This window comes from Carcharhinus amblyrhynchos, unplaced genomic scaffold (genome assembly GCF_965287045.1).
Source record: "Carcharhinus amblyrhynchos unplaced genomic scaffold, sCarAmb.v2.hapA scaffold_831, whole genome shotgun sequence".
NCBI lineage: Eukaryota > Metazoa > Chordata > Chondrichthyes > Carcharhiniformes > Carcharhinidae > Carcharhinus > Carcharhinus amblyrhynchos.
The window spans coordinates 10,763-38,133 of record NW_027650571.1 but is presented as its reverse complement, the minus strand read 5'-3'; the positions used below and the strand labels follow the sequence as shown (position 1 = coordinate 38,133).

The 27,371-nt window shown below is 50.4% G+C and overlaps 1 protein-coding gene across 1 annotated transcript; it reads right to left on the bottom strand.

The window, feature by feature from the left end:
• Positions 1 to 1,723: 1,723 nt before the first annotated feature.
• LOC145340193 (dual specificity protein kinase CLK2-like) lies at positions 1,724 to 25,747 on the bottom strand. Its single transcript, XM_080184622.1, has 13 exons — positions 25,615 to 25,747; positions 23,232 to 23,389; positions 15,639 to 15,879; positions 13,208 to 13,301; positions 12,780 to 12,846; positions 10,929 to 11,045; positions 9,573 to 9,739; positions 9,265 to 9,359; positions 8,464 to 8,593; positions 6,899 to 6,981; positions 5,160 to 5,239; positions 3,931 to 4,021; positions 1,724 to 1,930 (listed from the first exon to the last, which is right to left on the bottom strand). The coding sequence occupies exons 2-13, from the start codon at positions 23,387 to 23,389 to the stop codon at positions 1,745 to 1,747; spliced, it is 1,509 nt and encodes a 502-aa protein (XP_080040748.1). The 5' UTR covers positions 25,615 to 25,747; the 3' UTR covers positions 1,724 to 1,744.
• Between the last annotated feature and the right edge of the window lie 1,624 nt (positions 25,748 to 27,371).

Sequence of the window (27,371 nt, the reverse complement as noted above, 5' to 3'; positions counted from 1 at the left end):
GTTCTGGCCGCCACACTACCAGAAAGAGGTGGAAGCTTTGGAGAGGGTGCAAAGAAGATCGTTGCCTGGTCTCGAGGCTGTTGGCTATGAGGTTGAATCAACTTGGATTGTTTTCACTGGAAAGACAGAGGCTGAGGGGAGACCCTGATGGAAGTCATGATGACAGCCAGAGACAGGGTGGATAGTCTAAGGCTTTTCCCCCAGGGTGGAAGCATTGATTACAAGGGGGCACAGGTTCAAGGTGAGAAGGGAAAATACAGGAGATATGCAGGGGAAGTTTTTTTTTACGCAGAGAGCTGTGGGTGCCTGGAACGCACTGCCAGAGGTGGAAGCAGATTCCCAAGATGGTGTGGAGGCAGGGGAGATACCAGGAGCCTGGGGGTAGTTTCGAATTTAAGATGGAGGTGAAGAAGGATTCCTTCTCTGACAGGTGTTAGTGTTTGGAATTCTCTTCCCCAGAGGGTAGTGAGTATATTCAAGGCAGAGTTACAGATTTCTGATTGATGAGGCAGTTCTAGGGGCAGGCAGGGAAGTGGGGGTTAAGGTACTGAATGACGCAGGGGGCGCGATAACTCACTCCTATTTATGACCTGATTGGGAACAGTTTAACGAGCGTCACACATGCGTTTGGCTGGAGTGTACTTCTTGCAATGCCCTTGAGCAGTTTAATCCCTTTGGCCTCCAGTTTAGAGGCATCTGTTTGTGTGCTGTATCCCCCACCTCCCCCACATTGATTCACAAAAACACAGTGCCCTCAGGGCTTAGTGATTCACCCAACCTCCCTTCTTTCCCAGGTCCTGGCGCATACCCACATTGCTTTCACTTGGACAATACAAAGCTTTAATTATAAAAACACTGATGGTAGAGCAGATATCAGATAAACCTATTTTAAACCATCACAAAAAAAAGTGCCCAACCCTTTCCCTGTAACATCCTCTCGGTCCAATAATCTACACAAACAGAGTTACTCAATCCTTGTAAACGTGTGGGAGAGGGTGGGGGGGAGGGGGGAAATAAAATTCACAATCCAGAGTTTACTGTCATGGCAAATTTCCAAGGAAATGAACACAAGGCTTCCCGTTGAGACCATATTTACAGCAGATGGTGGGTGGGTGGCAAACGTAGTGAGTTGTTGAGTTGGAAGAGTGGTAGATCAGTCTGCGCCAATGAAATCCTGACTCGGTAGCCAACGTCCTGTTTGTATCTGATGCCCGCTGGGTAGAGCCACGTCAGCAGGGGAAGCCCGTGTAAACGGCCACCCCTGTAAAGTCCGCAGTGCCTCGGTTACAAAAGTGACCACGTGGGTCCGTGTTGTGGGAGAGAATACAGCAGGTCACACTCGCACACACACAATTCCGTCCTGCCCCGGCACCAGCGGGCAGGCCGCAGAGGCCTCGTGTCAGCCGTCCCAGGCTGTGGTTTTGCAGGATTTTGCACGCCGCTCCACGTCTGGTCAGAGTCAGGATCCTCACGCACAGCCAGCTCAGAGGCAGCTTGCCCGCTCTACACAGCTCAACAGAACGATCATGGCTCAGATCCGCCTCGGAGCTTGCGTGACTGACTGCCGGAACTTCCTAAACCTGGCCTCCCCTCCACCACCACCCCCCCCACGGTGACGGGCCAGGAAGATCGCAGGCAGTGACCGGAAGGAACACATTAGGCAAATCAAAAGCTGCTTCACTCTCCCCCCCACTCCCCCTTAACCCACCCTCCCCCCAAAAAAGTCCCCCAGCTCAGACCGATGTCATCTGCTGATATCACGGTTCGAGTCCCAGCCTTTTGTGTTTTTCTGTTCAGTTTTGAGGCAGTCAAAGAAAGGATGGCGCAGACATTCTGCCAGAGTAATCCTTTTGGAAGGCTCGTACTCCAACATCCGCTGAATCAGGTCAAAAAGCTGGCAGTGTTCTTCACCCTCGGTGATCATATAACGCTAAAGAGGAGGAGAAACGCAGCCCGTTAACTCACAACGCGAGAGAGAGGGGCGCAGCCCGTTAACTCACTGCGCGAGAGAGAGGGGCGCAGCCCGTTAACTCACAACGCGAGAGAGAGGGGCGCAGCCCGTTAACTCACAGCGCGAGAGAGGGGCACAGCCCGTTAACTCACAACGCGAGAGAGAGGGGGCGCAGCCCGTTAACTCACAGCGCGAGAGAGAGGGGCGCAGCCCGTTAACTCACAGCGCGAGAGAGAGGGGCGCAGCCCGTTAACTCACAGCGCGAGAGATGCAGTGTGATGCGAGTTATTGGGCTGTGTGTCTCAGTGTGATGAGAGTTATTGGACTGAGAGAAACACAGCCTGTTAACTCACATCGCACGGAGAAACACCGGAAGATTCACCCTAACCCTCAGCGGATGGTTGAACTGATTTGTGTTGTTGGAGATGGGTTGTAGGGGGCTCAATTCTCATTAATATGCTGGCTTTAACCACCACCACCTCCCCCCCCACCCCCCAACCAATCCAACCCCATAGCACCAAAAATACAAGATGACCTCACAGCAAAGTAACCTCTAGTGATCACACGACAATAGAATTTCACATTCAATTTGAAGGTGAGAAGTGGGGGTCTGAAACTAGTGATTTAAACAAAAACCAACATCAGAAATGCTGGCACTGAGCAGCGGCAGACAGTGGTATACGTGAGCACACAGCCGGTCACAGCTGTAGGAAGGCTCAGCAAGGACATTATAAAGCTTAGGGCCCAGGTGGCTGACAATGTGACCATTAATGAGGCCAGGACTGGGAGACAGCAGCGATTTGGGAAGAGGTTAGAGAGATTGGTAGGAAAGCAGAATCAGAGAGAGATTACCAACACAAGGTAGAGAATTTTAAAACAGGGGAGCCAGTGGATACAGTGGGGCTGATGGGTGAACTGGGCTTAAGAAGAATTAGGGTAACAGCAGGACAGCTGTCTGTAAGTGAAGCTTTTAGTGACTGGAAGAACAGTGAGAAGTGATACACTTTGGAAGGAGTAATTTGACAAGGAGGTATACTATAAGTCTGACACTAGGAAGTCCCCAAGAACAAAGGGACCTTGGTGTGTTTGTCTATAGATCTCTGAAGGCAGAAAGACAGATTAATAGGATGGTGAAAAAGGTCTGAGGCACACTCACTTTTCTCAGTCAGGATATAGATTACACAAGCAGAGAGATCAGGATGGAGTTGTATCAAACTTTGGTGAGGCCACAGCTGGAGTACTGTGGGCCACATTACAGGAAGGACGTGATTGCACTGGAGGGGGTGCAGAGGAGATTCACCAGGATGTTGCCTGGGATGGAGCACCGATAGAGAGTTGGGTAGGCTTGGGATTTTTTCATTGGAGCAGAGAGGGGGTAACCTGGTCAAGGTGTACAAGATTATGAGGGGCATGGACAGTGTGGATAAGGAGCAGCTGTTCCCCTCAGTTGAATGGTCAGTCATGAGGGGGGATAGGTTCAAGGTGACAGGAAGGAGGTTTGGGGGGAATTTGAGGAAGTTTTTTTTTACCCAGAGGGTGGTGAGGGTCTGGAATGCACTGCCTGGGAGGGTGATGGAGGGGGGAGGGATGCCTCACATCCTTTATAAAGAAACTGGATGAGGACTTGGCACATCATAACATTCAGGGCGATGGGCCAAGTGCTGGCAACTGGGATTAGGTGGACAGATCAGGGCCTTTCACACGTTGGTACAGACTCGATGGGCCAAAGGGCCTCTTCTGCAACACAGGATTGTGAGAGAAGAGAATGTGAATAGTAGATTTCAGTTGGGGGGGAAGCAGGATGGGTGGAGGGCGTGCTGAGCAAAGCAGTTTCAGTAGCTGAGGGAGGGACAGGGATGGGCAATCTTCTAGACGGGGAGATCGAATGAGGAATTGCTGGCTGCAGTTTCTTGGGGTGGGGGGGCGGTAAATCCTGTACAGCACAAGCAATGTCAGCCCAGCAAGCTTTCCAATCTTACTTTCAATGGTTTGCAATTATCTCGCACGTATCTTCCAGCAGAACTGCTTTCATCCCAGTCCAGACGGCTGTGATAGAAATACTTCTGTTTTCTGTAAAAGGGTAAAATATCAAGGCACATTTTAATTAAGCAAATAAGACCTCAAGATATAGGAGCAGAATGAGGCCACTCGGCCCATCGAGTCTGCTCCCCCATTCAATCATGGCTGATATTTTTCTCATTCCCCATTCTCCTGCCTTTTCCCCATAACCCCCGATCCCCTTATTAATCAGGAACCTATCTATCTCTGTCTTAAAGACACTCAGTGACCCGGCCTCCTCTGCGGCAAAGAGTTCCACAGATTCCCCACTCTCTGGCAGAAGAAATTCCTCCTCATCTCTGTTTTAAAGGATCGTCCCTTTAGCCTGAGGTTGTGCTCTCTGGTTCTAGTTTTTCCTACTAGTGGAAACATCCTCTCCATGTCCACTCTATCCAGGGCCTCGCAGTATCCTGTAAGTTTCAATAAGATCCCCCCCCCCATCCTTCTAAACTCCAACGAGTACAGACCCAGAGTCCTCAACCATCTCTCACAATCCAGGCAATTCTGTTTTTGTTGTGTGTACGCAGCGTGTTGCCCTTCTGGCAAAGATGACAAGATCCTCCCCTACCCTTGGCACAACCTCCACCACGATACGAAAAAGACCCTCCTCCCCAGTACAGGACCCCTCCCTCCAACCCCTACAATGACACAAACAACAAAACCCACCTTCCCTCCTCCTTTGAGACACGCCAGGAGAACGCCCCTGCCAACCACCATCCTGCAGTATGGTACAAACCACACAACCTAACCACATGCTTTGCTCAGCACGCCCTCCACCCATCCTGCTTCCCCCCCAATTGCAGGATGCTCAGGGAGAGCCTCTGTTCTCATGTTTAAAGTTTATTTATTAGTGTCAGAAATAGGCTCACATTAACACTGCAATGAAATTACTGTGAAAATCCCCTGTTCGGGTACACTGAAGGAGAATTTAGCATGGGCAATGCACCCTAACCAGCACATCTTTCGGACTGTGGGAGGAAACTGGAGCACCCGGAGGAAACCACACAGAGACAACATGCAGACTCCACAGACAGTGACCCGAGCTGGGAATCGAACCCGGGTTCCGGGCACTGAGAGGCAGCAGTGCTAACCCACTGTGCCACCCACAGAGCACTGCATTACACTCGAGACCACACCACTGGCTGCCTACCTGGTTTTCCGGATCATCCGTGCTGGTATGGGACCGAGGATTCTCTCCATCATGGCCAAGTGCTCTCGATTGTCATGAGTCTGCAAAGAGAGTAGATAAAAACTTACATCTCTCCCCAGGCATGGGATCTCGGAGAAAGTTTAAAACGCAGCCATTTCTCTACAACCAGGTGATGTAAGGTAGGCAATTACATGAAGCTGGAATAATCCAGCTCATCCCAAATCTACTCTCACCGAACATTCACAAACCTCATTTGAAGTTGCAGCAAGAACCCTGGACAATTCCCACCTCTCCTTAACCAAGCCAACACAGTGTGCCTGAGGGCAATGTTCAGTGAACTTAAACCATCGTGCCCATGTATCAAGCAGGTGATTATGTTACAGGAACTAGGAGCAGGAGTGGGCCATCTGTCCCCTCGAGCCCTGCTCCCCCATTCAATAAGATCATGGCTGATCTTTTCATGGACTCAGTTCCACTTACCCCCCTGCTCACCATAACCCTTAATTCCTTTACTGTTCAAAAATCTATCCTTGTCTCAAAAACATTCAATGAGGGAGCCTCAACTGGGCAGGGAATTCCACAGATTCACAACCCTTTGGGTGAAGTTCCTCCTCAACTCAGTCCTAAATCCGCTCCCCCCAGTTCTAGTTTCACCCACCAGTGGAAACAACTTCCCTGCTTCTATCTTATCTATTCCCTTCATAATCTTATATGTTTCTATAAGATCTCCCCTCATTCTTCTGAATTCCAATGAGTATAGCCCCAGTCTACTCCGTCTCTCCTCATAAACCAAACCTCTCAACTCCGGAATCACCCTAGTGAATCTCCTCTGCACCCCCTCCAGTGCCAGTATAACCTTTCTCAAGTAAGGAGACCAAAACTGTACACAGTAACTCCAGGTGTGGCCTCACCAGCACCTTATACAGCTGCAACATTGTGATAGTGTACAAATGAAGCAGTGGCATGATGGGAAAAATGGTCAAGTAATTAGTATAAAGGAGAGCTGACCAAGCTATTCCAAATTGCCAGACTCCTGTAAAACTGACTCTGAATAACCTAAGACACGACGAACATCAGAAAAGGTCAAGACCTGATAAAGCTGATTCCACATAACTTAGGGCTGGATGAGTAAGGGGAGATAAGGTTAGAAATGACAAAGTCATCGGCCTTCTTCTGTTCTACCAAAAGGACAAGATACTGATATTATCGATGAGGAAGAGGGGTCTCGGAGGTCACCGGATCCTAATACAATTGATGATGTATTACTAATTGAACATGTACACTGAAAAGAGAAAGGTATAACTACGGAACTGATTCTTGTAGCTGGGGCAGTCTTGGTATAGAATCGGCAGTTTGTCGGGACTGCTCTCTGTCTCCAAGACTCTGCCATACACTGCATGCAGTTTTGTGATAATAAAAGCTAGTTGTTTTTGCAAAGCAAACTTTGTTTAGTTTTACTATCACAGCTCAGAAAACAAGAAATTCTCCACTACAACACATAACCTAGCAGTGAAGGACTAATTTCCTTTTGCCTTCTTCATTACATTTGCAAAGCAACTCCTTGTGATTCTTGCACAAGGGCTAGTCAACTCTGGTCACGCTTAGCCCCAGGATTACATCCCATCCCCACCCACCCAACCCCTGGCTTCCAGGCAGCACCAAGAATCGATTTTTGATTTTACACACAGTAACTCACTTGGGCACCACACACTGATAAGAGTGCACCAGGTCCAACCTACCTGGAAGAGAGTAAAGCCCAGGTAATATTCAAAAATGATACAGCCTATACTCCACACGTCACATGGTTGGGACCACCCAAGCTCTGGAAAAGAAGAGCATTCATTAGACGGAGACTGAGCAAAGCTGATCAGATATAATTTCTCATATCTAAGTAGTTAACTGGCTCGTTTTGCCCACTGTTGCTCCCCCAACCCCGCCCCACACCTCATACCACCAAAAATACAAGGATTAATTAATGACCTCACAGCAAAAGGAGCCTCCAGGCGACGCGTTAGAATTTCACATTCAATTTGAGGGTGAGAAATCGGGGTCTGAGACTAGTGATTTAAACTTAAATAAGACAGAACTGGCTAAAGTTGAACTGGGAAGAAAGGTTAAAGATTTGGGGTGAGGGAGGCACAGACCATTTGAGATGTTTCAAAGCTCTCAGGAGGAGGAGGCACTATCCATGGCTAAGAAACAGCGTAGTATCAAAGTGAAAGGAAAAGCCTACAGCACTGCCAAGAATCATTGAGCAGTAAAATGGTGGGAGGAACTTTAAACAATCACTATCAGCAGGGAAAAGGTCAAACTATCAGAACTAATTCACGGGAGGTAGTGGAAGCAGGTACGATGGTGAGTTTTAAGGGGCGTCTGAAAAATTACAATAGGATGGGAATAGAGGGATACGGTCCCCGGGAGGGTAGGGGGTTTTAGTTCAATTGGGCAGCGTGGTCGGTGCAAGCTTAGAGGGCCGAAGGGCCTGTTCTTGTGCTGTAATTTTCTTTGATCTAAAGGCTGACATTGGACCTGATGGCCTGCATCTTCGGGTTTGACAGGACGGGGCTGCAGAGACAGTAGGTGCACTGATCCTAATCAGTTTGAAAACTGGAGGCTTCCAGCTAAGAACACAATGACAATCTTTCTTCACATCAAAGAAGGGCTGTTAGTCTGTGCAATTCTCTTCCAGGCGGCATGGTGGGTTAGCACTGCCTCCTCACAGCGCCAAGGACCCAGGTTCAATTCCCAGCTTGGGTCACTGTCTGTGTGGAGTCTGCACGTTCTCCCTGTGTCTGCGTGGGTTTCCTCCGGGTGCTGCGGTTTCCTCTCAACTCCAAAGACGTGCAGGTTAGGGGGACTGGCCATGCTAAATTGCTTTAGTGTCGGGGGACTGGCTAGGGCAAATGCACGGGGCTAGGGCCTGGGTGCGACAGTGGTTGATGCAGGCTTGATGGGCCGAATGTCCTCCTTCTGCATTGTAGGGATTCTGAGAACAGAGGCAGCTGGGGCATTGAATATATTTGAATTGGACAGATATGTGATCAGCAAAGAAGTCAAGGGGAATGGGAGGGGGGCACTGGGAAGTGGAAATGGGACCATAGCCAGATCAATCACAATCTTATTGCATGGTGGGGCAGACTCAAGGGGCCAAATGGCCTCCTCCTGCTCCCAATTCCAGTCTTCTTACTCTGAACCACTTCCCGCCAACAACTGGCTATGCAAAACCCACCAGGCTGTTCAGATGTTGCATCGAGTTTATTTTCATGTTCAACAGACAGCAGGGACCACAACACAAAACACTCACCCAGTATAACCTCTGGTGCCCGATAGTGTCTAGTGGAGACTATAGTGCTGTGGTGCTCATGGTCAAATGTGGCACTGCCAAAATCCACCACTCTGGTTGCTGTGTTTTTAACCACTCGCTCTTCACGCTTCTGTAAACGGAGAAAAACCAGCAGCTTTTACCAACTCTCCACTTAGACAAACACACAGGAGATAACACATGGGAGACAGACACAACCACTCAGGGGATCGGGAGATACAAACAACCACTCTCACAATAACACACGGGAGACACACACCACCACTCAGGGGATCGGGAGATACACACAACCACTCACACAACAATAGACAGGAGGGACACACACACACACACACACACAACCACTCTCACAATAACACACTGGAGACAGACACCACCACTCAGGGGATCGGGAGAGACACACAACCACTCACACAATAACAGACAGGAGGGACACACACACACACAACCACTCAGGGGATCGGGAGATACACACAACTACTCACACAATAACACATGGGAGACACACACACAACCACTCAGGGGATCAGGAGATACACACAACCACTCTCACAATAACACACGGGAGACAGACACAACCACTCAGGGGATCGGGAGATACACACAACTACTCACACAATAACAGACAGGAGGGACACACACACACACAACCAACCACTCAGGGGATCGGGAGATACACACAACCACTCACACGAGAGACACACACAATGACTCAAGGAAGTAATGCACAGGAGACACACACAGGAGGGGGTGAGTGGTCAAAGTCCCAGGGCTTACACGTACCTTTTCCACGTTACACACTACTTCATAGTCCGAATTTACAAAAAGAATGTTCTCTGGCTTTAAATCAGTGTGAGTGAGCTTGTTGTCATGTAAAACTATTCAAACAAAAAGAGGGATAAAAAAAATTAGACAATAAGAACGACTGCGAGTGAACAAAGAGATGAAGGAACGGACTGACAGCAAGCAACATCCCAATCTGCTGATAGAGGAATGAACCATTACTGTTCAAACAACTAACCCACAAACCCCAGGCCCCGCCGACGCCCAAACCCCAAGCCCCGCCGACAGTTAAACAAGATGATACTCACAGTTAACCGCATGGCAGGTCTGGAAGGCCATGTGTCGGACTTGGTGAATAGGGTATGGCGTGTAATTGTTATCTTTCAAGAAATCAAAGGTGCTCTGGCCAAGTAATTCAAAGGATATACAGATATGGCCATGGTAATCGAACCAATCAAACATCTGGACACATTGACTGAAAGGGAAAGAGAGAGAGGTTTTAGATACAGACTGCACTGCAACCACAGCAGGGGGGGGCGGCATTCGAACTAGCACCAATCTTCCCAAGGGCACAAATATCACCATGGATGCTCTGGGGCTATCACAGGTTCCCAGAGCTTCTCTCTGCACAATCCACCTCATTACTTTCTTTGTTGAAGCTTGGGTAAGCAGGCAAAATATCCAAAGGGTCTTTCCTGTGCAGTTTGACTCTGCGAGAGATGAAAGGAGATGAAGATTCCCTTCCCCAGGGAGATATTGCCAAGTGGAGTATCATGTCCAATTCTGGTCTCCCTATCTGAGAAAGGATGTGCTGGTATTGGAGGCAGTTCAGAGGGGGTTCACCAGATTGATTCTGGGGATGAAAGGGTTGATTTATGAGGAGAGATTAAACAGTTTGGGCTTGTACTCACTGGAGTTTAGAAGGACGAGTGGGGGGGGGGATCTGATTGAGGTATATAAAATACTAAAAGGATTGATAAAGTAAATGTAGACCAATGTAGACCAGTACTGAGTTGCACTGTTCTATGTTAAATGTTTCCTGTTATGGGGCAATCTAGATCAGAAGGTCACAGGTATAGGGTGAGAGGCGGTAAATTTAAAACTGAGCTGAGGAGGAACTACTTCTCACAGAGGGGGGTGAATCTGTGGAACTCGCTGCCCCAGAGTACGGTGGAGTCTGAATCATTGAATGGTTTCAAGAAGGAGATAGATATATTTCCGATAAGAAAACGGGTTAAAAGTACATGAGGAACACTGCAATGAAGTTACTGTGAAAATCCCCTAGTCGCCACACTCCAGTGCCTGTTCGGGTACACTGAGGGGGAATTTAGCACAGCCAATCCACCCTCACCAGCATGTCTTTCAGGCTGTGGGAGAAAACCAGAGCACCCGGAGGAAACCCACGCAGACATGGGGAGAATGTGCACACTCCACACAGATAATGACCCAAGCCAGGAATCGAACCCAGGTCCCTCGTGCTGAGAGACAGCAGTGCTAACCACAGTGCCACCATGGTAGGGAAGTGAATCTGAGATCAGGGAGAGAGAGAGAGATCAGCCATGATCTGATTGAATGAGGGGTCAGGATCGGAGGGCAGAGTTGCCTGCTCCTGCTCGCTGTTAAAAGGAGATGGGGTTTCTCATGAGGTGGTGAAAGTTACTTACAATTTGTTATCTGGATCCTTCTCGTTAATTTTTTCCAGCACATTTATCTCCAGACGGGCAGCTTCTCGGTACTTCTCCACATTCTTAATTATTTTAAGAGCCACCCGTGAACCACTCCTGTGGAGAGAAAATAAAGCCATCACCTCACCGACTACGTTTCCCCATTGGTCAATAATAAAATCTTTCTGTACCTGCGGCTGGGGACAGGGGGAAGTATCAAGGACCTGTGGAGTTGGGCTGAAAGGCTCTTAATTGCACTGTCATAGAACCACTGGTGTTTAATTTAACCCGCATTTTACCCGCTTCTCCCAGAAGGCACTAACTCTCCTGGCAGGGGACATTCTTGGAGGCTAGTTCAAATTTTAGAAATTCATTAGTGGGTATCCCTTGTGAGCAGTATTTGTCCATCCCTAATTGCCCTTGGAGGGCAGTTGAGAGTCAAACATATTGCTGTGGCTCCGGAGTCACATGTAGGCCAGACCGGGTAAGGACGCAGATTTCCTTTCCTAAAGGACATTAGTGAACCAGATGGGTTTTTCCGACAATCTCAGAATCCCTACAGTGCAGAAGGAGGCCATTCGGGCCCATTGAGTCTGCAAAAAACCACAATCCCACTCAGGCCTTATTCCCGTAACCCCACATATTTACCCTGCTAATCCCGCTGACACTAGGGTCAATTTAGTATGGTCAATCAACTTAACCCACACATCTTTGGACACTAAGGGGCAATTAAGCATGGCCAATCACCCTAACCTACACATCTTTGGAGCGTGGGAGGAAACTGGGACAGCCAAAGGAAACTCACGCAGACACGGGGGGAGAATTTAGCTTGGCCAATCCAACTAACCCACACATCCTTGCGCTGTGGGAGGAAACTGGAGCACCAGGAGGAAGCTCACGCAGACACAGCGAGGACATGCAGATTCCACCCAGTGACCCAAGCCGGGAATCGAACCCAGGCCCCTGGAGCTGTGAAGCGTCGATGGTAGCCATGATGTGGAGATACCGACATTGGACTGGAGTAAGCACAGTAAGAAGTCTCACAACACCAGCTTAAAGTCTAACAGGTTTATTTGGCAGCACGAGTTTCAGAGTCTCAGGCTCCTTCTTCAGGTGAGTGAGGAGTTGTGTTCACAAACAGGGCATGGTAAATTGGGGAGACCATGCAGACGCTACGCCAACGAATGAATGAACACCGCTCAATCACCAGGCAGGAGTGTTCCCTTCCAGTCGAGGAACACTGCAGCGGTCACTGGCATTCAGCCTCTGACCTTCGGGTACGTGTTCTCCATGGCGGCCTTCACGACAGCTCAGAATTGCTGAGCAGAAACTGGTAGCCAAGTTCCGCACACTTGAGGACGGCCTCACCCGGGATCTTGGGTTCATGTCACATAATCTGTAACCCCTATGACTTGCCTGGGCTTGCAAAATCTCACTAACTGTCCTGTCTGGAGACAATACACACCTCTTTAACCTGTGCTTAACCCTCTCTCCAGTCACACTGTCTGTACCTTTAAGTCTTGATTACCCGTAAAGACTCGCATTCCAACCATTATCCTGTAAATTGAGTTTGTGTCTGTATATGCCCTGTTTGTGAACACAACTCCTCACTCACCTGACGAAGGAGCCTGAGACTCTGAAAGCTAGTGCTGCCAAATAAACCTGTTGGATTTTAAGCTAGTGTTGTGAGACAGCAGTGCTAATCACTGTGTCCTGCCTGTAGTTTCTATGTTCCTATCAACAACTGAATGTCTGTCCTTCTGGCTGGCGTGAGGCGAGAGTTTAATGCGACTGAATCAACCGAGCGATGCATCGCGGAACAGGAGGCGGTGCGCGGTGCGAACAGCATACCTTCGGTGGTCTATACACTGTACGACTTTGCCAAAAGTTCCTTCACCTAAAGTGTTAACAATCTCATCTATCAAGGGAAGAGGAAAAGAGATTAAATGAGCCTTTCGGAGAGGACTGCGTGACGGACAACGTGTTTTAAAATAAAAAAGGACACAATCAGCTTGAAGGTAAATTACAAAGCCTGAAGTAAGTCACATGTCTGAGGCAGAAAGCATATAACACCATCTGCCGAGAAAACAAGATTTCTGTACAATATTATTGTCCTGCATTTAGGATAAATTATAACAAGTATAAACAAATATAAAAACATAAAGCAGGAGGAGGAGGAAGGGAATTAGAAAATTAAAAAACAGCAATGAGAGGTCTGTAACTTTTTTTTTCGGGATCTTAACTATAGAGCTAAATGAAGTTACGATTTAAGCTTGTACATCTTTCTTGTAGCCAGTCGCCGTTACGATAGATCAGGTGGCCCTCGTTGTCATCCTCCACACTCTTGGCCCTTCTGCTGCTCTGATGACTCCGCTGTGTACGCAGAATCCCGGACGCCAAGGCGGTGACAGCAACACACACAGGCCCATCAAACAACCATCCAAGTCAATTGGAGAGAGACATTTTCAAACCAGCAGCCACATTGGATGGTTTGGGGTTTTCGCATTGTAGAGAAGGGGGGCAGCGATGGAGTGGTCGATTGCCAGATTGTCAAGATTCCAGGCAAATCATACGCCCACATAGGATATATAACGATAGGGATATTGCAAGGGAACATGTCAAGATACACAGTACTAACTCAGAAAATGAAAAAATAAACATTTCAAAAATCCCCAGCTGCATCTTCCCACCCCATCCAATACAGTTCAGCAAGATTTAAATTTACAAATCGCTAATCACTGCTCCCAATAAATCTGTTCTAATGCAATTAATTTAAGCCATTCAATTCAAAAACTTTTCCCAGCTGAGTTGCAGTGATATTAATCGGGTGTCTTTTCAAATTGGGACTGGAATATACCCCGCTACCCTGCCCGTTCCTGCACAAGGCAGGAATAGGCATGTTCCACCTCTACATCCTCGGTAACCAGTCACGGCCGTCCTCTCTGAGCTGCACAGTGGTCTGACGTTCCGAGCGGGCGGCAAGACAGCTTGGAGTTGGCCAGCTAGGTGTTAATTTGATCGCTGCTGCAGTTACTCAAATTTACGGAAATACAGAACATTAATATCGCTGCAACCCCTTTCCTAAGAGAAGGAAAAAACTCTGGTTCTGCCAAGTGCACTGTTCAATGTATTACTTTCCATTCTTATAATCCAGATGTTAAGGCTAAACTCAACTCCTATCTCAACACAAGCACCCCACACACACGCACGCACACACACATCCACACAGAGACAGGAACACTCAACACATTGGTTAAATTTTCTCCTTTCCAAGATCAATTCTATCATATGTGGCCAGATTTGGAGAAACTCAGTGCGTGTCTCTGCAGGTTTACGCAAGCGGGGGAAACAACGAACGGTTAGGGAGGGCGGGGGAGAGAGGGGAAAAAGAGCAGATTTTCAACAGAAACAGCAGGGCAGGGGAGGAGAAAAATTAAATACAAAAAAAACCCTTCGCTCAGTTTGAAAATAGCAGGTGGGGGGGAAGAGAGAGAGATACAGCGTGCAAACGGCTGGCCCCAAACCCAACAGTCACGAGGCTGCATTCTGTCGCTGAGTCCACACTCCCATCCCAGCCCCGTGCTGCTGGCTGGGGGTCGGAGGGGGGTTTAGACCTGGGCTGATAGCTCCGTAACCATGTTGGGACAAGAGGAGTAAAGATGCCAGTGAGATGAAAGGGGAGGGGTGGAGGGGGGAGGAGGGAGATGCCAGTGAGATGAAAGGGGAGGGGTGGGGGTGGAGAGATTCCAGTTATTCCCATGTGGGCAGCACGACGCTGAGCATGACTGCTTCATGGGTTCAGGGACTCGGGTTCCCTTCCCGGCTTGGGTCACTGTCTGTGTGGAGTCTGCACGTTCTCCCCGTGTCTGTGTGGGTTTCCTCCAGGTGCTCCAGTTTCCTCCCACAGTCTGAAAGACACGCTGGTTAGGGTGCAATGGCCTTGCTAAATTCTCCATGTGTACCTGAACAGGAGTGTGGCGACTAGGGGAATTTTCACAGTAACTTCATTGCAGTGTTAATGGAAGCCTTACTTGCGACAAATAAACGTATTAAGAGCGGACACTGACTGTGGTGACGGAGGGGTGTCCACACACAGCAAGACAAATCATGAAGAGGGGTGGGAGGATTACAAAAAAGCTCCTTGCACAGAGAGTACATCTCCCAGAGAGTACATGTCAGCCAGCTATCCCGCTCTCACCTATTGAGCTCACATTGAACGAGATTGGCTTGGGCAGGGGGGTGTCATTTGCACCCCTCCCCCCACCCCCCCTCCAGACTGCAGTGTGGAGGGAAGTGAAGCTACAGAAAACAATCCTAACGCCTTCCTGAGCAGCCCTCAATAGCTGCTGGGTGGATGTTACGCCAAGGGAAGGCTGAACCGCACCAACCTCCTGGCTACCAAAAAAAACCCCCAAACCAACGGCAGGTACGTGGGCTCGCTGCAGCAGGCGGATAGAAGGAAAAGAGTGTGTGTGTGTGAGAGTGTGAGAGAGAGAGAGAGAGAGAGAGTCGCTGCAGTCCTAGCTCACAGCTGTCCAAGAGACAACAGACAGATAACCCAAGCTTGTGGGCTTGTGTGAGTGTTCCAACTTAAAACAGTCCACACAACCATAAAAAGAGCAGAATAAGAAAAGTGCTTTACTTACCCAGTCCTGTGGGCTGTAAAGAGAAAAGCTATTGACACACTAATAGAGAGGCGGGTGTACTCACCGAGGAAGAGCGGCTATATGACCTGCTTCTGTGCCGTCGCCGCTTGTGCTTACGTCTGCTGCTCTTCCGACTCCTGTAGCTCCGGTCCCGTTCCTGTGAACGCCGGTAGTCGTACGAACTGCGGGAACAGTAGTCGGACTCGTGGTAACCGTCACCCTGGTCTCGGCTGTAGTTGCCCCTGTATGCGTCACAGTACCGCCTCTCATTGTACAGTCGCCTGTCACACGAACAGTTCTCAATGCTGCAGGCCGTGGCAAGGGATGAGTGGGGGGGAGAGAGAAAGGGAGTGGGAAAAGCACACATTAACTAGCTGACAATGTGATGGCGAGAAACTCTGTGGGGATGGCGCAGAAAAGGTCAGCACAGTCTGGACGGACCGGCTGAACCAGACAAGCTGGTAATACAGCAACAGAAAATGCTGGAAAATCTCAGCAGGTCTGGCAGCATCTGTAAGGAGAGAAGAGAGCTGACGTTCTAACTCCAGATGACACTTTGTCAAAGCCCAAAGGGTCAAATCGCTCAAAGCTTTGACAAAGGCTCATCTGGACTCGAAACGTCAGCTCTTTTCTCTCCTTACCGATGCTGCCAGACCTGCTGAGATTTTCCAGCATTTTCTGTCTTGGTTTCAGATTCCAGCAGTAATTTGCTTTTACTCAGAAAATGCTGGAGGCTCTCAGTGGGGCTGACAGCATCTGTGGAGAGGGAATAGAGCCAACATTTCGAGTCTGGGTAACCTTTCCCACAGGCACTGTTCAGAGCTGCAGAGATTGTCCAGCATTTTCAGCTCCTGTTTCAGATTCCGGCATCCACAATTCTCTTATTCTTATCTCACAGCTGGGAACACTCTTTCTCTACACCCTCGCTGTGACTGTAATACTACATTCTGCACTCTCTCCTTTCCTTCTTTATGAACGTTATGCTTTGTTTCTATAGTGTGCAAAAAACAATACTTTTCCACTGTATCCTAATACATGTGACAATAATAAACCAAATCCTCCGCCAACAGGACAATCTGACAGGGAACAAAGTGACCTGAGTGAAGCCGTGACCCTGGCTCAGGGCAGCACTGACCCTAACCCCTTCCCACTGCCTCGGCAAAGCAGCCGGCATAATCAAGGACCCTGTGCAAACTGGACATTCTCTCTTCCACCTTCTTCCGTCAGGAAAAAGATACAAAAGTCTGAGGTCACGTACCCACCGACTCAAGAACAGCTTCTTCCCTGCTGCTGTCAGACTTTTGAATGGACCTACCTCGCATTAAGTTGATCTTTCTCTACACCCTCGCTGTGACTGTAACACTACATTCTGCACTGTCTTTCTTCCCTGCTATGAACCATATGATCTGACTGTATACCTCACAAGAAACAATACTTTCCACCGCACCCCAATACATGTGATAATAATAAATCAAATCCACTGGTTCACGTTATCTGTTCCAGTAATGTCCTCGGCTCATTAACCTTTCCTCCGTCATAAAGTCAGAAGTGGGGATGTTCGCTGATGATTGCACAATGTTCAGCACCATTCGCAACTCCTCAGATACTGAAACAGTCCTTGTTCAAATGCAGCAAGATCTGGACAATATCCAGGCTTGGGCTGACAAGTAACAAGTAACAAGTAACATTCGCACCACACAAATGCCAGGCAATGACCATCACTAATAAGAGACACTTTAACCACCGCCCCTTGACATTCAATGGTGTAACCATCACTGAATCCCCCCTGTCAACATCCTTGGGGTTACCATTGACCAGAAACTCAACTGGACTCACCACATAAACACAGTGGCTCCAAGAGCAGGTCAGAGGCTGGGAATACTGCATCGAGTAACTCACCTCCTGACTCCCCAAAGCCTGTCCACATGGTACAAGTCAGGAGTGTGATGGAATACTGCCCACTTGTCTGGATGGGTGCAGCTCCAACACTCAAGAAGCTCGACACCACCCAGGACAAAGCAGTCCCACTTGATTGGCACTACATCTACAAACACTGAATCCCTCCACCTGCGACGCTCAGTAGCAGCAGTGTGTACCACCTACAAGATGCACTGCAGCAATTCACCAAAGATCCTTAGACAGCACCTTCCAAACTTGCGACCACTTCCATCTGGAAGGACAAGGGGCAGCAGATACCTGGGGAACACCACCACCTGCAGGTTCCCCTCCGAGCCACTTACCATCCTGACTTGGAAATATATCGTCCGTTCCTTCACAGTCACTGGGTCAAAATCCTGGAATTCCCTAACAGCATGTGGACTGCAGCGATTCAAGAAGGCAGCTCACCACCACCTTCTCAAGGGGCAACTAGGGATGGGCAATAAATGCTGGCCCAGCCAGCGACGCCCATGTCCCATGAATGTCCCGGAGGCGTTTAGAGTAGCAAAGAGTAGTGGGCGAGAAGAGGATTGGGAGAGGTTTGAATGTCAACAAAGATTGACAAAGAAGATGATAAAGAAGGGTAGGAGAAACTATGAAGCTGGGCTTGCGCTTAATATAAAAAAGGATAGCAAGAGTTTTTATAAATATATAAAAAGGAAGAGGCTGGCTAGGGTGAACGTTGGACCCTTAGAGGATGAGAAGGGGGGCTTAGTGGTAGGGGATGGGGGATATGGCTGAGGTCCTGAATAACTTTCTTGTTTCTGTCTTCACGGAGGAGGACGTGAATAATTTGCCGGATGTTAGAGATGGAAAGGTGGTAGGACTGGAGGGTCTTAATGACATTACTGTTACTAGATAGGAGGTGCTCGACAGACTGGAGGGACTGATTGTGGACAAGTCGCCAGGACCAGATGGAATGCATCCGAGGGTTCTGAAAGAAATGGCGGAGGTGATAGTGGATGCCTTGGTGGTTATTTTCCAGAGGTCGCTGGATTCCGGGGAAGTGCCGGAAGATTGGAAAGCGGCTAACGTTACGCCGTTGTTTAAGAAGGGTGCCAAGCAAAAGGCAGGGAATTATAGGCCGGTTAGTTTAACGTCTGTTGTGGGTAAAATGTTAGAATCCGTCATCAAGGAGGAAATAGCGAGGCATCTTGAGGGGAATTGCTTGATAGAGCAGACACAGCACGGTTTCGTTAAAGGGAAGTCGTGTCTGACAAATTTATTGGAGTTCTATGAGGATGTGTCTAGGGCGGTGGATAGAGGAGAGCCGGTGGATGTGGTCTTTCTGGATTTTCAGAAGGCGTTTGACAAGGTACCTCACAGGAGGTTATTGCAGAAGGTCAGGGGACAGGGAGTTGGGGGTAGGGTGTTAGCGTGGATAGAAGATTGGTTGTCAAATAGGAAGCAGAGAATGGGAGTCAATGGGTGCTATTCGGATTGGCGGATGGTGACTAGTGGAGTGCCTCAGGGGTCGGTGCTGGGGCCTCAGCTATTTACCATTTATATAGATGATCTGGAGGAGGGAACCGAGTGTAGGGTGTCGAAATTTGCTGATGACACCAAGATTGGAGGAAAGGCAAATTGTGCAGAGGGTGTGGAGAGTCTACAGAAGGATCTAGATAGGCTGGGCGAATGGGCCAGGAAATGGCAAATGGAATTTAATGTTGGCAAGTGCGAGGTGGTCCACTTGGTAGGAATAATGGTAGGAAGGATTATCACTTACGTGGCGAAAAACTGCAGCAGGCGACTGTGCAGAGGGACCTTGGGGTCCTTGTGCACGAGTCGCAAAAACCCAGCTTGCAGGTGTAGCAGGTGATCAGGAAGGTGAATGGGATGCTGGCCTTCATAGCGAGGGGGATTGAATATAAAAGTAGGGAGGTCTTGCTGCGGCTGTATAGAGCATTGGTGAGGCCGCAGCTGGAGTAATGTGTGCAGTTCTGGGCGCTGTACTTACGCAAGGATATTTTGGCCTTGGAGGGAGTGCACAGGAGGTTTACTAGGCTGATGCCGGAGTTGAGGGGGTTGAGCTATGAGGAGAGGCTGAATAAACTAGGCTTGTACTCGTTAGAGTTTAGAAGAATGAGGGGAGATCTCATTGAGACGTATAAGATGATGAATGGGATGGATAGGATAGAGGTGGAGAGACTCTTCCCGCTCAGAAAGGATAATAGGACTAGGGGGCACAGCCTCAAGATAAAGGGGGGGGCGGTTTAGAACGGAGTTGAGGAGGAACTTCTTCACTCAAAGGGTGGTGAATCTCTGGAATTCTCTGCCCGTTGAAGTGGTGGAGGCTGCCTCGCTAAATATGTTTAAGACGCGGGTTGATGGGTTTTTGATAGGAGAGGGGATTAAGTGTTATGGGGAGAGGGCGGGAATGTGGAACTGAGCCACGACAGATCAGCCATGATCTTATTGAATGGCGGGGCAGGCTCGAAGGGCTAGATGGCCTACTCCTGCTCCTATTTCTTATGTTCTTATGAATAAAAAAAAAGTTACACCCTTAAAAAAAACTCCAGTGTGTTTGTTAAACATGATTTCCTTTTCACCAATTCACACCCGATTGAAGAGTGTACTTTACTCCTTCCTGTATGGTTTGCTTATCAGAACTGGCTGGTGAACCTTGAGAGTAATCTCGTAGGATGTAGAGCAAACATACAATTAGTCAAGATACCACTCAGCTCCCACTATGACTGTTAGTAACGCTGCTGAGTGGAATCGAGGGCACCAGGTTTTGCTCAACAGTTGAAGTTCATCAACTTCACTGAATATTAGACTGACTTTGCACTGGGCAACAGCTGATCAAAGGTACTGGGAGACAGACACTGATGGGAGAATGGAGTGCGCTGGGTTACAGGAGCTTCGGAGCTCACAGGGCAGTATCTATCTCATAGACTGAAGGCTGACAAAGACAATGAACGGACACTAGCTAATGTCCAGCAGCGCAAGAGATTCAGGGCAGGTCAATAAATACTGTATCGTGCAGCTCTGCGCGGGGAGTGACTGCATGGCCGTGTTATACATTTACAGGGAAGAGAGCAAGCAACAGAAGCAAGAGGCATTTCTGAAACTTTCACACTGGACAACACAGCAGGTATACCACAGCACCGAACTCGGATTCATCACCCCACTGTACCAAAAATACACTCAGCATCCAGTTACCAACACTCTTACACTGACACTGTCACAATGAGAAGGGTGAGGGGGGGGTTAACCCTTACACTGTTACAGTGAGCAGGGTGAGGGGGGGGGTTAACCCTTACACTGACACTGTTACAGTGAGCAGGGTGAGGGGGGTGTGGGGGTGAACCCTTACACTGACACTGTTACAGTGAGTAGGGTGAAGGGGGGTTAACCCTTACACTGACACTGTTACAGTGAGCAGGGTGGGGGGGAGGGTTAACCCTTACACTGACACTGTTACAGTGAGCAGGGTGGGGGGGGTTAACCCTTACACTGACACTGTTAGTGAGCAGGGTGAGGGGAGGGGGTTAACCCTTACACTGACACTGTTAGTGAGCAGGGTGAGGGGAGGGGGTTAACCCTTACACTGACACTGTTACAGTGAGCAGGGTGAGGGGGTGGGTTAACCCTTACGCTGACATGTTCCAGTGAGCAGGGTGAGGGGGGAGGGTTAACCCTTACACTGACACTGTTACAGTGAGCAGGGTGGGGGGGTTAACCCTTACACTGACACTGTTAGTGAGCAGGGTGAGGGGAGGGGGTTAACCCTTACACTGACACTGTTAGTGAGCAGGGTGAGGGGAGGGGGTTAACCCTTACACTGACACTGCTCCAGTGAGCAGGGTGAGGGGGTGGGTTAACCCTTACACTGACACTGATACAGTGAGCAGGGTGAGGGGGGGGTTAACCCTTACACTGACACTGTTACAGTGAGCAGGGTGTGAGGTGAGGTTAACCCTTACGCTGACATGTTCCAGTGAGCAGGGTGAGGGGGGAGGGTTAACCCTTACACTGACACTGCTCCAGTGAGCAGGGTGAGGGGGGGGTTAACCCTTACACTGACACTGTTACAGTGAGCAGGGTGAGGGGGGGGTTAACCCTTACACTGACACTGTTACAGTGAGCAGGGTGAGAGGGGAGGGTTAACCCTTACACTGACACTGTTACAGTGAGCAGGGTGGGGGGGGGTTAACCCTTACACTGACACTGTTACAGTGAGCAGGGTGGGGGGGGGTTAACCCTTACACTGACACTGTTACAGTGAGCAGGGTGAGAGGGGGGTTAACCCTTACACTGACACTGTTACAGTGAGCAGGGTGAGGGGGGAGGGTTAACCCTTACACTGACACTGTTACAGTGAGCAGGGTGGGGGGGGGGTTAACCCTTACACTGACACTGTTACAGTGAGCAGGGTGTGAGGTGAGGTTAACCCTTACACTGACACTGTTACAGTGAGCAGGGTGAGGGGAGGGTTAACCCTTACACTGACACTGTTACAGTGAGCAGGGTGAGAGGGGAGGGTTAACCCTTACACTGACACTGTTACAGTGAGCAGGGTGGGGGGGGTTAACCCTTACACTGACACTGTTACAGTGAGCAGGGTGAGGGGGGAGGGTTAACCCTTACACTGACACTGTTACAGTGAGCAGGGTGGGGGGGGTTAACCCTTACACTGACACTGTTACAGTGAGCAGGGTGGGGGGGGGGTTAACCCTTACACTGACACTGTTACAGTGAGCAGGGTGGGGAGGGGGTTAACCCTTACACTGACACTGTTACAGTGAGCAGGGTGGGGGGGGGGGGTTAACCCTTACACTGACACTGTTACAGTGAGCAGGGTGGGGGGGGGTTAACCCTTACACTGACACTGTTACAGTGAGCAGGATGAGGGGGGTGTGGGGGTTAACCCTTACACTGACACTGTTACAGTGAGAAGGGTGAGGGGGTGGGTTAACCCTTACACTGATACAGTGAGCAGGGTGGGGGGGGTTAACCCTTACGCTGACACTGTTACAGTGAGCAGGGTGAGGGGGGTGTGGGGGTTAACCCTTACACTGACACTGTTACAGTGAGAAGGGTGAGGGGGGTGTGGGGGTTAACCCTTACACTGACACTGTTACAGTGAGCAGGGTGAAGGGGGGTTAACCCTTACACTGACACTGTTACAGTGAGAAGGGTGAGGGGGGTGTGGGGGTTAACCCTTACACTGACACTGTTACAGTGAGCAGGGTGAAGGGGGGTTAACCCTTACACTGACACTGATACAGTGAGCAGGATGAGGGGGGTGTGGGGGTTAACCCTTACACTGACACTGTTACAGTGAGAAGGGTGAGGGGGTGGGTTAACCCTTACACTGACACTGTTACAGTGAGCAGGGTGGGGGGGGGGTTAACCCTTACACTGACACTGATACAGTGAGCAGGGTGAGGGGGGGTTAACCCTTACACTGACACTGTTACAGTGAGCAGGATGAGGGGGGTGTGGGGGTTAACCCTTACACTGACACTGTTACAGTGAGCAGGGTGAGGGGGGGTTAACCCTTACACTGACACTGTTACAGTGAGCAGGGTGGAGGGGGGGTTAACCCTTACACTGACACTGATACAGTGAGCAGGATGAGGGGGGTGTGGGGGTTAACCCTTACACTGACACTGTTACAGTGAGCAGGGTGGGGGGGGGGTTAACCCTTACACTGACACTGCTCCTGTTATGGTGAGGAATTTACTCACTAGGATCAGAGAGAAAGCTTACAAACCTCCTCGACCTGATGTAGCTTTCGTTCCTGTGCCTTCTGTCTCTATCGCTGCTCCTGGAACGGGATCTCCGTCTCCCCCGCCTGCTTCTTCTGTAACGATCGTGGTAGCTGTCCCGGCTTTCCCGGTCTGACGAACGGTACCGCCTCAAACGAGGCATCTGCAAAACGTGGTGGAGGTGTAAATGGAGGCCAGGTACAAGACAGAACATGCTTGATGGGCTGAACAGCCGTCGGCAATTCCATTAATTAATAAGCACATCCAGTTTTATATTGCTAATATTTCAGCAGATAACAATAATGAAAATACCCAGTCTCCACATCAAGCAGACCAGAGAAATCTCCCACGTGGCCACCTTCAATGTAGAATTCCACCTCTGTCAGTGTTTTACTCTCCGTCCTGCCTCCTGCTGGGTACTTCAGCATTCATGTCGAGAGGGCCAGAATGCAAGATCAGGGATCTACTTCTGAGGCTGTGTAAGGCTCTGGTCAGACCCCATTTGGAGAACTGTGAGCAGTTTTGGGCCCCGTATCTAAGGAAGGAGGGGCCGGGCCTTAGAAAGGGTCCAGAGGAGGTTCACAAGAATGATCCCTGGAATGAAGAGCTTGTCGGATCAGGAACGGTTGAGAACTCTGGGTCTGTACTCATTGGAGTTTAGAAGGATGAGGGGGGGGGGGATCTTATTGAAACTTACAGGATACCGCGAGGCCTGGATAGAGTGGACGCGGAGAGGGTGTTTCCACTAGTAGGAAAAACTAGAACCAGAGGGCACAACCTCAGGCTAAAGGGACGGTCCTTTAAAACAGAGATGAGGAGGAATTTCTTCAGCCAGAGAGTGGGGAATCTGTGGTACTCTTTGCCGCAGAGGAGGCCGGGTCACTGAGTGTCTTTAGACAGAGATAGATAGGTTCTTGATTAATCAGGGGATCAGGGGTTATGGGGAAAAGGCAGGAGAATGGGGAATGAGAAAAATATCAGCCATGATTGAATGGCGGAGCAGACTCGATGGGCCGAGTGGCCTCATTCTGCTCCTATGTCTTATGGCACTGTGTGAAAAGTAGTCACTGGCTAATTGAAGGTGCTGACCTGACAGACTGGGCAGGAATGACCCGGAGTCAATTCCCAGGGAGCCAAAGAAGGACAGCACCGCAGGTGATGAATGGCCACCCAAACTTAAAACGTTGGCTCGATTCTCTCCCCCAAGATGCTATCAGACTGGTGAGATTTTCCAGCATCTGTACTGTTTTGCCTTCCTGTTAAGGCAGCATTTACCCTAGCGCGGGCAAGCAAGGGGGGGGGGGGGGGTGTACATCGGTAGTGCTATGTGTAGGGAGTGGGGTCTGTATGTCAGAGGCTGTAGTGGGAAGGTGGGGCTGTGGTCTATCACGGGGCAGGGTCTGTGGTGGGGACGGGGCTGTGTGCAGAGGATGCCATCTATGTATAGTAGGCGGGACTGTGCATTGTGGTCAATGACAGGCAGGGCTGTGGCAAAGAGGCAGGGCTGTGGTTGGCAAGGAGCAGTGGGAGGCATGGGATCTATGGGGAGGCGTGGCCGTGGTGATGGCAGGGTGATGGGGAGGCGTGGCTGTGGTGGGGGCAGGGTGATGGGGAGGCGTGGCCGTGGTGGGGGCGGGGCGATGGGGAGGCAGGGCCAGTCCGTGGTGGGGGTGATGGAGAGGGGGGCCGTGGTGGGCATGGGGAGGTGGGGCCATAGGGAGCCAGGACCGTAGTGGTGGGGGGGGGGGGGGGCAGGGCCATGGTGGTGTGGGGGGGGGGGGGCGCGGCATGACCGTGGGGGGGGGCAATGGGGGGGGCAGGACTGTGGTGGGGGGGCAATGGGGGGGGCAGGACTGTGGTGGGGGGGCAGGACTGTGGTGGGGGGCAATGGGGGGGCAGGACTGTGGTGGGGGGGCAGGACTGTGGTGGGGGGGCAGGACTGTGGTGGGGGGCAATGGGGGGGCAGGACTGTGGTGGTGGGGGCGGGGCGATGAGGTCGGACTGTGGCGGGGGTTGGGGCGACGGGGAGGCGGGACAGTGGTGGGCACAGGAGTGGGAGGGGCCATGGTCTATGTGGAGGCGGAGCTGAGACGAGTGGGGGGCGGGGTCTGTGACGGGGGCTGTTTACCCTCACCCTCCCCCACCGCGGGGCTGCTCCGCTGCCGCCATTTTCCAGCGCCGCCGCCATCTTGTCGCCTGACGGCAGCTTCCAGTCGGAGGCCCGCGGCCCGGCTCCGCGAGACTCAGGAAGGCCCCGGGCCTACCTGCGCCAACAAGTCGAATCCAGGGCCTGACGCAGGCCCGGATCCCGCGACCGGGGCTCGAGGCCCAGGATACCAGTACGGGCCCCAGGCCTCTGTCTCTCACTCTCTTCCCCCTCTCCCTTACCGTCTTGGCAGCCAGCCCGGTGTGTTTGTCCCACAGGAAATCCGTGGTGTCTCCGTGTGCCGCCCGCCCTCTCTCTCTCTCTCTGCGCCTCCGAGCCCAAATCAAAAAAAAACCCACAACGGCAGCGCCAACATGCCCCGCCCCCTTTGTGACTCCAGCGCGCAACCCACGGACTGCGTCATGGCGTCATTTGAAACGTCACTCCGTTCCTCCGACGCAACAGGCTAGCTCAACGTGCTGACATCACCGGCAGGGTCCTGCCGCCCACCGTCTGTGATGACATCACCAACCCCCGCCTCTGTGATGTGACGTGTTGACGCAAACTCCACCCCTTCACTGTGACGTACGTTCGCCGATCACCCGTCGCCGCAGGTGACCACGCCCTCTCCGTGTGTGACGCAGGAACAAGCCACGCCTCCAGGCCATCCCCGCCCGTCCGCGCTTGCGAGGCACCAGGAGGCCGCTCAGTCCATGTTGTGTGTGCTATCTCTCAGGAAGGATAGCGTCATAGAGGTTTACAGCATGGAAACAGGCTCTTTTGTCCATGCCGCCCTTTTTTTAAAACCCCTAAGCTAATCCCAATTGCCTGCATTTCCCTCTATGTCCATCTTACCCATGTAATCGTCTAAATGCTTTTTAAAGACAAAATTGTACCTGTCTCTACCACTATCTCTGGCAGCTCGTTCCTGACACTCACCACCCTCTGTGTGAAAAAAATTGCCCCTCTCGGCTGTTTTGTATCTCTCCCCTCTCACTGTAAACTTATTCCCTCTAGTTTTAGACTTCCCTACCTTTGGGAAACATAAGAACATAAGAACTAGGAGCAGGAGTAGGCCATCTAGCCCTTCGAGCCTGCCCCGCCATTCAATAAGATCATGGCTGATCTGTCGTGGCTCAGTTCCACATTCCCGCCCTCTCCCCATAACCCTTAATCCCCTCTCTTATCAAAAACCCATCAACCCGCTTCTTAAAAATATTTAGCGAGGCAGCCTCCACCACTTCAACGGGCAGAGAATTCCAGAGATTCACCACCCTTTGAGTGAAGAAGTTCCTCCTCAACTCCGTTCTAAACCACCCCCCCCTTTATCTTGAGGCTGTGCCCCCTAGTCCTACTGTCCTTTCTGAGCAGGAAGAGTCTCTCCACCTCTATCCTATCCATCCCATTCATCATCTTATACGTCTCAATGAGATCTCCCCTCATTCTTCTAAACTCTAACGAGTACAAGCCTAGTTTATTCAGCCTTTCCTCATAGCTCAACCCCCTCAACTCCGGTATCAGCCTAGTAAACCTCCTCTGCACTCCCTCCAAGGCCAAAACATCCTTGCGTAAGTACGGCGCCCAAAACTGCACACAGTACTCCAGCTGCAGCCTCACCAGTGCCCTATACAGCTGCAGCAAGACCTCCCTACTTTTATATTCAATCCCCCTCGCTATGAAGGCCAGCATCCCATTCGCCTTCCTGACCACCTGCTGCACCTGCAAGCTGGGTTTTTGCGACTCATGCACAAGGACCCCGAGGTCCCTCTGCACCGTCGCCTGCTGCAGTTTTTTGCCACGCAAGTAATAATCCTTCCTACCATTATTCCTACCAAAGTGGACCACCTCGCACTTGCATATTGACTAGCTGTGATCTGTGCCCCTCATTATTTTGTAGACCTCTATAAGACTACCCCTCAGTTTCCTACGCTCCAGAGAAAAATGTCTCAGTCTGTTCAGCCTCTCCTTATAACTCAAACCGTTGAGTCCTGGTAGCATC